The sequence below is a fragment of the Myotis davidii genome, unplaced genomic scaffold, assembly GCF_000327345.1.
Source record: "Myotis davidii unplaced genomic scaffold, ASM32734v1 scaffold59, whole genome shotgun sequence".
NCBI classification, from domain to species: domain Eukaryota; kingdom Metazoa; phylum Chordata; class Mammalia; order Chiroptera; family Vespertilionidae; genus Myotis; species Myotis davidii.
Window position 1 is genome coordinate 1,018,961 of NW_006293001.1, and position 12,506 is coordinate 1,031,466.

The window sequence follows — 12,506 nt, forward strand, 5'->3', positions numbered from 1 at the left end:
CACTCTTGCATAATCATTTAATTCAAACCCACACAAGTATTCACCGAGTTCTTGTTTATTTTGCTCTGTAATTCCTATAATTGTTCCTTCAGTAGTGCTTGGGGATGGAAGCCTTTCCCCAGAGTGTACCCCGGCCACATATTTTACATGCTTGCACAGGAAATGTGTTTGTTGTGTTTTTCTTTTAAACCACATGTTCAACAGAGTTGTATTTTCCTCCGGAGTCATCTGGGAAATGACTGACGAACATGTGTAATTTTTCATCTGTCACTTGCACAACTGCAGACCACACTTCACGATCTTTAAATCACACGACTTCAGTGAAATCCAAGCTGAGGCTGCGCCCGTCCCACTAGGATCCAAGGGTTATCTGGCTGCGCTGTTTTCCTGTTGCAACAACTTGAACGGCAACCAACTGGACAAACACCGCGGTGAGCAGATGAGGGCCTGCTTCCTCCCACCCCCGCCACCCACCCCGCGGCGCACAGCTGGGGACACCTCGGCGGCCAAGTTCCCCGCTCCCCATCGCAGCCCCCAGTGGCGCTGAAACTGTTCTCGGCGGGCGCCCTCCGTCCCCCTGCTCTCCAGCCGCTCAGCCCCCTCGAAGGTCCCCCTCGCTCCGAGTGGGGTCTGCGCTGACGCTTGCACTTCTCGGGAAGGTTCATTCAACATCATTAGTTATAATGTTGATTAGAAAAAGGAAAATTGATTCCCAGCCAGGGTCACTTTGTGTAGAGTTTGCTGTTCTCTGTCTGCTTGGATCTTGTCTGAGTACTCTGGTTTCCTCCCACATCCCAAAGGTGTGCGCATGAGGTGAATTGTCACATCTGAATTATCCCAGTCTCCCGCGGCGAGATCCGGCGGCGCGCAGTCCGCTGGACCCGCTCGCCAACGCAATTTTTAAAACTTTTCACTTGAATCGAATTAATTTCAGACTCGCAAAACTCGTACAGAGAATTTTTGTCGCCCTTCAGCCAGCTTCTCTAAATATTAACGTCCTATATATGCCAGTGCCATAATCAAAGTCAAGAACGAACGCTGGTAGACTTTCATCGATTGTCTCTCTAATGTTTCTTTTTCTGTTCTCAAATCCAGTCCGGGATCATTCATTGCTCTGACGTCATATGTCCCCTTGATCTCCTTTAATATGGAACAGCTCCTCTGTTATTCCTTTTTCTCTCTCCAGGTTTTAAAACGTTTTATTTGCATATTAAGGATATTGCGAATCCTAGTAATTAAAATCGTTTTAACAACAACAACAACAACAAAAAGGCACTCTGATTAAATTGCATCTTCCAGCCTGCAGGACACCTTGGACCAGATTGGTTTTTACTCTAGATTTCACTATCGTCCCACCCAGCTTCTTCCTTCACCAACATCACCAACATGCAAGCTAGTTTCCTTCCCTGCCAGCCAGCCAGGCAGGTGCGAGAGGCAGGCACGGCCTTAGTTGTCAGCAGTTCTCTGATGTGAAAAGAGGCAGCGCAGGCATTTAAACTGACCCAGCGTCTTTACATCTTACAGAGGTAAACAGCTAAAATAAGAGGCCAACACTTGTGGGATGTACAGTGCATTTCAGCGGTGCCTCACTACGATTCGCCTGCTTGCTTCTCCTGTTCAATCGTTTCTTTGGATTTTCCCCTTACGTTTCTGTCTTCTTTAATTTCAATTTATAGATTTTCTCAATCTCAGCCACATCCTGTTGTAGACATGGTTGCAGAGGAAACAGTGAGGTGTGCAAATGAGAAGAGTCCAAGCTGTTCAGAGGCCGCCTCTGTTATTCTTTGTCTTTCATCATGTCCTCACGTTTGAAGAGTCCTGGCCAGCTGTTTTGCAGGCACTTCAGGTCCCGTTTGTCTGCTGTTTCCTCCTGAGGGAGAGTGGGAGAACGGGATTCAGGCGGTTCTCCTTTCGGCAAGGGTACCGCAGAAGTGATGTGCATTGCCCCACAGGGACAGATGTTTGTGTCTCACATCGCTGCTGATGTTACCTGGGATCGGTTGGTTAAGGTGGTGTTTGCCAGGTTTCCCTTTGGGATCTCATGCCCAGAAACCACTTCAAAGGCTCCTCCCAGTGAACTATGTCCCTCAGATAACTTTTCTCTGCCACCAGAGCCTGGATTAAAGTTCTTTAAACTATGTTTGCACAGCCCTTGGAAGAAACCAACCCGGTTGACACCTTGATCCTGAACTTCTGGCTTCCAGAAATATAAGACAATAAATGTCTCTTGTTTTAGTCAAAACAAGCAACAACAACAAAGCTGTGCTTGCTCTGATGTATGTGTAAACTATTCAACTGTAACCTGAATGGTGAGGGCCTCTGGAACCAGACAACACAACGCTCAAGCCAGGGCCAGCTGGGCTGCTTGTTTAAGCCCTGACAGCCTCGTGTCATCAGCAAGAGAATCCTGCAAAATCAAGTCTGAACTCAACAATAAAAATACAACTCAATTAAAAAGGTACAAATGATATGAACTGACCCCTCACCAAAGAAGATATATAGGTAGCAAATAAGCATCTGAAAATACATTCAGCAGCGTATATCATCACAGAATTGCAGATGAAAACAAAAATGGGAGACCACTATACACATATTACAGTGACCTAAATCTGGAACACGGACAACACGAAATGGCAGTGAGGATGTGGAGCAAAAGGAACTCCCATTTGTGGCTGGTGGGAACGCAAAGTGGTGCAGCCGCGCTGGGGACAGCTCAGCAGCTTCTCACAAAGCTAAATATATTCTTACTGTGGGCCCAGCAACTGTGCTCCTTAGTATTTACACAAACAAGCTGAAAGCTTACATACACACAAAAACCTGCACGCAGATGTTTATGGCAGCTTTATTCATAATTGCCCAAACCAGGAAACAACCAAGATGTCCTTCAATAAGTGAATGAATAAACCAAGTGTGGTACATCCATACAATGTAATTTCATTCAGCGCTTGAAAGAAATGAGCTATTAAGTCATGAAAAGACATGGAGGAATGCGGGAAGAGACTGGACAAAAATCGTGTACCTATGGATGAGGACAGTGGGTGGGGAGTGAGGACGGAGGGTCGGGTGGGAACTGGGAGGAGGGGAGTTATGGGGGGAAAAAAGAGGAACAAATGTAATAATCTGAACAATAAAGATTTAATTAAAAAAAAAAGACATGGAGGAACCTCAAATATGTATTGCTAAGTGAGAGAAGCCAATCTTAAAAGGTTACATATTATACGATTCCAACTATATCATATTTTGGAAAAAGGTAAAGTTATGGCAACAGTAAAAAGATCAGTGGTTGCCAGGGGTAGGTGGTGTGTGTGTGTGTGTTTGTGTGTGTGTAAGAGGAGGACAGGAAAGGAGACATGAGTAGGTGAAGCACAGAGGATTTTTAGGGCAGGGAAACTATTTTGTATGATACTGTAATGGTACATATGTATCCTTATACATTTGTCAAAACCCACAGAATGTGCAACACAAAGATGAACCCTAATGTAAACTATAGACTGTAGTTAACGCTGCATCAATATCGGATCATCAATTTTAACAAATTTTAGTTCACTAATGCAAAATGCTAGTAATAGGGGAAAGAGGAAAAGAGGTAAAGAAGTATATAGGAACTCTGTATATTTCCTGCTCAACTTTTTATAAACCTAAAACTGATTTTTAAAAAAGTTAAATTATATCCTAAAAAAAATCAAGTCTAACCCTTTCCCATCCTTTCTAACCCTTTCCATACCTGAAGTGGAGTAATTACTCTGAGGAAATCTGACCAATGAGGTCTATAGGACAGTCAGAGTGTTAGAAGTGATAGGGGCCATTTTCATTTACTGATAAGGAAACTGAGGCCCCCAGAAGGGACATGACTGACCCCTGGACACACAGTGAATGCCCAAAGTGAACCAGAGTCCATGTCTCCTGCTGACCTCTCCGACCCATGCCAGGTTCAGCCCCTTTGCCAAAGTATCAAGATCTTGCTCAATTTATTTCCATTCTTCTTCTCTGGCTATCAATAAGGGGTTTATATGCTAAACTCATATCTGAAGTGAATCTTTCCAAAGGTACACTATGTTTATATATTCAAACATCCTAATTCTGGATTCTTCTGTCTTGTAACTACACAAGTAAAATGAGCAATTCTTTTTTAAAAATATGTTTTTATTGATTTCAAAGAGGAAGGGAGAGGGAGAGAGAGAGATAGAAACATCAATGATGAGAGAGAATCATTGATTGGCTGCCTCCTGCACGCCCCACACTGGGGAATAAGCCCACAGCCGGGTATGTTCCCTGACCAGGAATTGAACGGTGACCTCCTGGTTCATAGGTCAATGCTCAACCACCAAGATACGCAGGTTGGGCTAAAATGAACAATTCTATGCAATTGTGTAATTGAAAAAGTTCTCTTCGCCACCCCCCTCAGGCACCAAAGTATATTTTTATCTATGAGGATTACTTTGCATTAAAATAAAGTTCAAATAATGGTTATGTTTACAAAGAAGTGGCATCCTAATGAATCAATTCACTTTAAGCAAATCATCTATTTCAGTAGTGTTTTGTTCCTAAGTCACTTGAACTAAAAAAAGATATTTTTTCCTCCACTGTTAACTCTGGTGCACACTTCATTTTTAGTTGCTAATATGACAAAATAGGCTACTTACTGCCTCTGCGTGGATTGATGTGGTATTTTATTAAAATCTCTCACTATTATGCCCTACTTTCCAGCCACACCACATACCTTTTACTTGTCTCTCTTTCACTACAGCTTGCCTCCTCTTTGACCTCATTCCAGGCTCTAGTTCCTGAACTTCATTTTTCCAGGGCTTTTATTTCTCCCACTTCATCTAGCCTGGATATCATGCCCTATCTCATTCCTCTGCTTTATCTACTGAAAGGGCGAGGGCTACGCCCTCCGTCTTACCCCGGATCCTCCATTTTTAGGCAGCAGCCATTAGCTATGAGCTCAGCAAGGAGCTTCTTCCCAGAAGCCCAAGCCTCTGCTAGCCTTTAAACTAACCAATGATAATCAAGGGAAGTGCGCGCCATAGACACAACCACATTCTGTGTAACAAGACCCTGACTTGCATCTGGCCAATTGGCAGGGCCCACAGTCCTCTCTCCTCCCCTTACTCCAACACCCCTATAAAACCCCTCTTCCTACAGGGCTCGGCGTCTCTCTGCCCCAGCTGCTGTGTCGGCGAGTGTGGGGGAGCTCGAGCTAGCCCGAATAAAGACTCTATCTGCTTTTGCATCGGACTCGGCTGGCTCCCCGGTGGTCTTTTGGGGATCCTGAAATCTGGGCTTAACATCTACCTGGCCAATGAATCTGGGGTCTCTTTTTCCTTTCTTTTTGTTATTAAAAATAAAAGTCTCCCCAGTGTCACTGAGATATAATTGACATACTATTGTGTAAGTTTGAGGTGTACAACATGTTGATTTGATACCCTTACATATCATAAAATGATTGCGACTGTTGGCTAAGACTTCTGTCTCCTAATTACCACTTCTTTTTTATGGTGAGAACATTTCAGATTTACTCTCTTAGCAACTTTCAAGCACAAAATAAAGTATTATTAACTATAATCACCAGGCTGTATATTAAATCTTGAGAATGTATTCATCTTATAATTGGAAGTTTGTATCCTTTGTCCAACATCTTCCCATTTTCCCCTCCCCCAGCCACTGGTAACCACTCCTCTATTCTCTGTTTCTGAGTTGGTCTTTTAGGTTCCACATAAGTGAGATCATACAGTATTTGTCTTTGTCTGTATGATTTCACTTAGCATAATGCCCCCAAGGTTCATCTATGTTGTTGAAAATGGCAGTTTCCTTCTTTCTCATAGCTGCGTAATATTCAATTATATATATATATATCTGTGTGTGTATATATATGTGTGTGTGTGTGTGTGTGTGTGTATAACATCTTTATCCATTCATCCATTAAGGGACACTTAGGTTGTTTCCATATCTTGGCTATTGTAAATAATGCTGCAATGAAACTGGGGGTGCAGGTATCTCTTTGAGATCTTGTTTTCATTTCCTTAAGCTACACACCCAGAAGTTGGATTGTTGAAACATATGGTAGTTCTACATAGGTTGTCACTACAAAATATGGCTTTTAATCTCTATCTATATTGATTTCAGAGAGGAAGGGAGAGGGAGAGATAGAAACATCAATGATGAGAGAGAATCATTGATCAGCTGCCTCCTGCATGTCCCACACTGGGGATTGAGCTCGCAACCCAGGCATGTGCCCTGACCAGGAATCGAACCGTGACCTCCTGGTTCATAGGTCGATGCTCAACCACTGAGCCATACTGGCTGGGCATCCTCCATCTATTTTTGTCTTGGTCATTGTCCTCTCCTGTCCCCATTATCGGTATTTAAATTCTTCATTACTGTCTTCAGGCTGAGACCCCATTCACTACTCACTTTCTCATCGGGTAGACAAACACTGTAAAATACTCACCTGTTCTCCCCTTCTCCTTCATGCAAACCCTCCTCTTGTGGCTTCAGAGAGGAAGGTGTTCTTCCTCCCATCCCACCCAAACCCAGTTCCTCTTCCTGGGGCCTTAGAACTGCCCCTCTCGTCCCATCTTCTCCAAGACCTTCTCCCATTAGTGACTCCTGCTCTCTTCCCTGCATCTTCTCTCTGCCGGCTGTTTTTGTTTGTTTTGCCCCCCTCCCCCCAGCTTCTAAACCTGTAAATTCTTTCCCCTCTCCTTTGGAAAAACACCCTTCAAAAACCCTTCTTCCTCTAGCTTTGGCCCAATACCTCTCCTTCCCATCTCCATCATACTTATCAAAATTTCATGCTCCCCTTTTCCTAATTTCCCTTTCACTTTCTAGTTCAGTCTCATCTAGTTCTGCTGCATTTCCATTGGCTAAGATCACCAGTTTTCCTCATTCTTAGAGTCAGTTTTATCTGGCCTTTCCTCTCTGTGGTTTAGCAATTGGATCAATATTGACTTGCTCCTACATTGCATTAAAAGGGTATTTGGCCAAGGAACCAAAACCCTAGGGGGAAGGCATTCTTTCTTGCATCCCATCCAGACCTAGTTCCTCTTCCTGGGGGCTTGGAACTGCTCCTCTACTCCCGTCTTCTCCAAGACCTTCTTCCATAATGACTCCTGCTCTCTTCTCTGCATATTCTCTCTGCTGGCAAAGAGATAAAAGATAAAAGGCTGAACTAAGACAGCTAATAGTGGAGATAGCCGCTCGGTGAGATGTCTTAGGTAAAATTGACAGAATTGTTGAATTAGGAAGAAGAGAAAGGATCTGTGGATAACCTCTGAGTTTCTAGCTTGGGAGACAAGAGGTATGGTGTCTTCATATTAATGGAAAGAGTCTATAAGAAGAAAAAACTGGGTGGGGGAATAGAAAAAAAGTTTCCAAAGTTCTGCTCATGATTAATTTAGCTTGGAAAAAAGAGAAACACATATAAAGTAAATTTGTTGAGCTGTAGGTATTGGGAGAATATTTTAATTTAGAATATACATGGAATTAGAGATAACTTTGTACAGCTCATGAAGTCTTGCAGAAAAAAATGTCTTTGATATCTAGTTAAAAGATAAAACAGTTGAACTAATAACAATTAGATCTTCATTTCTCCAAGAAGGTTTTAGGATTAAATGAACGCAATATAGAGGAATCCGAATCTCTGACTGTTCCTAGCATAAACTCAGCGGTGGGGTCAGGATTGGGGGCTACCAACACTGCTGCAGTCATTTGCAGGGCAGAATTACCAGAGAGTTAGGGTGTCTTGTCCTAGGATCAGAGAGGGGAACATGCTATGTGGAGGGATAGTGGGAGAAAGAGGCTGATCACTGGCATCACTTCTGAATGTGTCCCCGAGACCTGATGGCTAGGTCTACTTGGGTACATTTTTAGGTGCCTCATTTTGAGATCGATTTTGTCAGACCATGTGTGGGGGCTGGATTTGTTAGGGAAGGCTGTCTTCAGTTCCCCTGAGACATCTGAACAGAGGAAATGGGAAGGGAACACCATATGGGCAGTTCTGGTCATGTTGAGAGGACTCTCATGTAGATTGTCCAGTGGGAGGTGGACAATTGACTTAGTAGTGGTTGGTGAATGCCTTGGGATGGGAGGTAGTGAACAGGATCAAAGAATGAGAAGTGGATCATAAGTGGAATTACTGCTAATCCGATCGTTAAAAGACATGTTGATTCAGATGAATCTGAAAAAGAGACTAAAACCAAACATTCAGAAATGTAGGAATGATTATATTTATTCTTTAAAAAATACACACAGAATCTAAGGAATGCCTTGCTTTACAATAGCTGCTCGGTTTATTTCTTGTCCTACTGAATATCTAACACAACAAAGCCCAAACTAGAGATATTTTTTTAAACAAGGATCAACAACACTTTTCCTTAAAAAAATAAGACAACTTTATTGCAGCATCACTACTATATATAGCTGAATTTTTCACATCAAGTTGGTTTAGTTCTTTGAAGAAAGTTTTAATAACTAAAACTGTACAAATCATAGGGCAAGATAACTAGTCTAACAAATTTAATAAAAAATATTTCAGAACAACTACAATATAGCTTTAGACTATACTAAAACTGTCTTAGATAATTATTTACAACTTTATTATAGTATAAAAACTCTAAACTTTAAAATAAATCTGTGGATTTTATACAAAAATACTCTAAAGTACAAATATAAGTTAAATGTTGAATAAAACATTCACCAGGTCTAGTGGAAGTTATTAAGAATATATTCTAGGGTGGTAAAATGTAAAGTGGTAACCCAAAACAGTGTTTCCTTAATCATTCACAATTTTAAATATTTTAGTAGTAATCACGAAGTTTAGAGTTTCATTGTATAATTTTCATTTTTACAATTACAAGATATACAATTTCCTTCATAGACTACTTCTCTTTAGCTCACTAAAAAGTAAAAAAAATAATAAAGATTTGCTAGTCAAAAGTTGACGTGCTATGTGCAGTATATAAATTGTAAAATTTTCAAAATCTCTTAGCTGATTCCCTTTAAAAAGGAAACAGGTTGTACATAAGAAAAGACAACAAACCCATACAGCTACAGGGTTATCTAATCAACTAATAACAATGTTCTCACATGTGAGAAAATATTAAGTACCAAAATCTTCTTTAAAATAAGCCACTGTTTTATGAATAATTATGAATGGAACAAAATTTTATATTTAAGTAATTTTGTGTAAAATGTATTTGGACTAGTATAAGAAGCATTTTGCCAGGCGGTACCATTTTGTTGTGTAAAAAATAAGCATGCCTCTCATTTAATACTTTCCCTAAAATGCTACAAATGACATTTTAAAACAATGCTGACATTACTTACAGTTCTGTTTTTACCTTGAGGTACTAATTTTTCATTTGGCCAGATGGTCATAAAAATTAAAGGGGAGATATATGATCTAGTAATATACCAATTTAAATTTTCTGAGACATTGTGTTAAAATGTCATTAAAACATACGTATTATAGTTACCGATCACATTCTTACAGAGAAAACACACATTAAAATTATTACCCTACAAACAATTTGGACTTTAGTTTCCGCTTCGGTTCCTTTCCATTCTGTTCAGTAGAGTTATATGCATGGCATTTTTGAATAATTAAACATGGATACCAGAATAGCAACTGAACAAGTACATAAAACTTGTACTTGGGAAGAGAGTAAATACTGACACTGGGAAAATTTTAAATGGCTCATTTTTCCTAACATGTTAGTGCAAATTAGCAAACGTTTCAGAAGAATTTAGTCATGGAAGGAAGGAAGCATAATCTCATCTTCATTCACTCCTTGTTCATATCGGACTGAAGAGAAGCCTGCCCAGTGCATACGGTTCCTTTGGAAGAGGAACCAAATCAGTCCGATGATGAGAGCCAAGATGCTCAGCACGATGAATGCAATAGTTATTCCTCTGTAATTGGGGCCTAGAGCAGGGAAAGGTTTGACATTGGAGGAGAGAATATAAAAGCGATTATTACTAATTTTATGCATTTGGCTGTGTGTCACATAAGCAAACCTTGTACAGATTAGATACAAGTACTTGATTGTTTCAGAGCAGGAACACAGAATTCAAAATCACCACCAAACACTTAAGTGCTTTTCCCCACAAATTTAACTATTTTCCTTTTCATTCAAATCCTTTTTATTAGAATAGCAATATTCTTACAAAGAAATTAAAGCTTCAATGTCTCCTACTCTTAGACATCTTCCCTGATAAACACAACCTAGAGTAGCTATCTCTCTAGTCTCAATCACGTAGTTTATAACAATTTGATATTTTCCTCTATTCTAAATATGAACTTGCTTGGTTACTTATTATCTGTCTTCTTACACTAGAGTATGGAGGAAGAAAAGGTATCTCATTTGTTTTGTTCCCAGGTGCACCCCAGCACATAGAACAGGGCATGATGTAGAGTAAAGACTTAAAGTATCTGCTGAGCCCTAGCTGGTTTAGCTCAGCAGATAGAGCATCAGCCTGTGGACTGAAGAGTCCCGGGTTTGATTCTGGTCAAGGGCACATGCCTGGGTTGCGGGCTCGATCCTCAGTAGGGTGCGTGTAGGAGGCAGCCGATCAATGATACTCTCTCATCATTGATGTTTCTATCTCTCCCTCTCCCTTCCTCTCTAAAATCATTAAAAGTATATTTAAAAAAATCTGCTGAATCAGTGAGTGATTATACAGATACTGATGGACACCTTTATGCTAGATCTTTAAAATGTTGCTGTGAAAACGTTTAGAGCTCTTTGGCTAGAAATTAAGATTTTTGTGGTTATTTAATATATATCAACTCATGCTGAAACATAAGTTCAAATTGCGACTTCTTACAGATATCCAAGTAATTCCAATTAATCAAATCAAGTTTTGGAATGCTGTTAAGGTAATCATGAGTAATAAGGCACTGAGGAAAAAGGAAGCAAACTGCAGAATGAAATCTTTGAGCTTTTAAATATTTAAACTATAGAATAAAATACATCTTAAGAACATTTTCAAAGAAGTGACCTATCTAATATGCTGGCAGCTTCCATCTTTCTTAGGAAAGAATTGTATAAAATTTAGACTTTTAGTCATTTCCTCTGGAGTCCTAGGCATCTGGTATATTTATCATCTTTGGTAATTGAGTTTTCTGAGGGAAAGAATCTCCATGACTTAAGATTTTTTTAGTACACTGTAAGGACCAAATGCTTTAGGACCTAGTACAATGCTTTACATATTATTAAATTGTACATTTATTTTCTAACCTGTTCTGCAAAACTGTTTTTCTTAAGGACAGGTTACATACTTACCCAGAGGAACTTTGCAGACAACTCTTCCATAGCCACGTGAACAGTCAACTTTTATCCAAGTTTCATTTGAAGCTAACAAAATGCTACATTTTCCACCATTGCTCTTATGTTTATTTGCCCATTTGACAAATTTCACTTTTGATTCATCTAACCAATTCCAAGATTTATCTAAAGAAGGAAATTAAATACAACTATGTTTATTGCCATTAAATTACTTAATTAAAAAGGCTTGCAGCGCATACAATGTCATGCCACTACTTAAAATGAAATTTATTAAGAGTGAAAAAATTTAAAACTCAGTCCATCAGTCACACTTGTCACATCTTAAGTGCCCAATAGTTATATGTGGCTAGTGACTACTATATTGGACAGAGCAGATGCAGAAAGTTCTATTAGACAACATGGATATAGTATGTAGTGTTTTGATTAAAGGGCAGGATTCTTGCACATTTACTGTGTGACAGTAGATTTCTACAGACCTTTATCTCCCTCCCTCGCTTACCCCTAGTTAAAAAACTCATTATTAAAAGTATGTTGGTAGGAAAGAAGGGTCCACCTTAACTCCATCTTTATTTCCAGCTGAGGCAGCGCCGCCTTGTGGTGATAAACACAATTTACAATTCATAAATAGTCATCTTTGAATCCATTCTTTTTTTAGTTTTAATTTTTATTATCCCCCCAATCAATATATGGTTTTTATTGCATCTTTAAAATATCACAAATAATTCTGAGGAATAATTTGGCATCTTTCTGTTTTTATAGCTGGACAACTTAGATCATATTCATCAGTCTGCTGAACTGTTTTGTTTTCAGAAAAAGAGATACCATCAAAAATTTTTCTGATCTCTGTGTTTTTAACTATTGTGGCTTGCTGAATCAAAGCAGCTAATGTGATACAAATTCAATGTCATTTCCTTCAAGGATCAAATCTTTCTGGGTTTGAGATACTGAAAAAGCAATACCTGATCTCATCTGAACCCTGCGAATTATGTTTTGCCCAAGAAATTTCTGACTTCAACAAGAGAACCACTATCCTCAATAACTGCATTGATGGGGAAGTGAGGGTGCACAGATCTCATCTTGTAACGGAATCCCAGTGTAATTAACACCTTCATCATGTTCTGTACATGATTTCAGATGGTGCTAATGGTGGCCAATTCCTTTCTGTTTTCCCACCATTTGTCAACCCAAAGCAGTGGTCGGCAAACTGTGGCTCGGCAA

At 39.8% G+C, this 12,506-nt stretch overlaps 1 protein-coding gene across 1 annotated transcript in view; it reads right to left on the reverse strand.

Annotated features, from left to right (window-relative positions):
• LOC102758103 (lymphocyte antigen 75) overlaps positions 1-12,506 on the reverse strand; it is a gene marked incomplete at its 5' end in the record, with an annotated part of 157,466 nt that overhangs the window by 35,050 nt on the left and 109,910 nt on the right. The window contains one exon of the mRNA XM_006766553.2: positions 11,286-11,453. Coding sequence (XP_006766616.1) covers positions 11,286-11,453 — 168 coding nt within the window. The remainder of the gene's footprint in view (positions 1-11,285; positions 11,454-12,506) is intronic.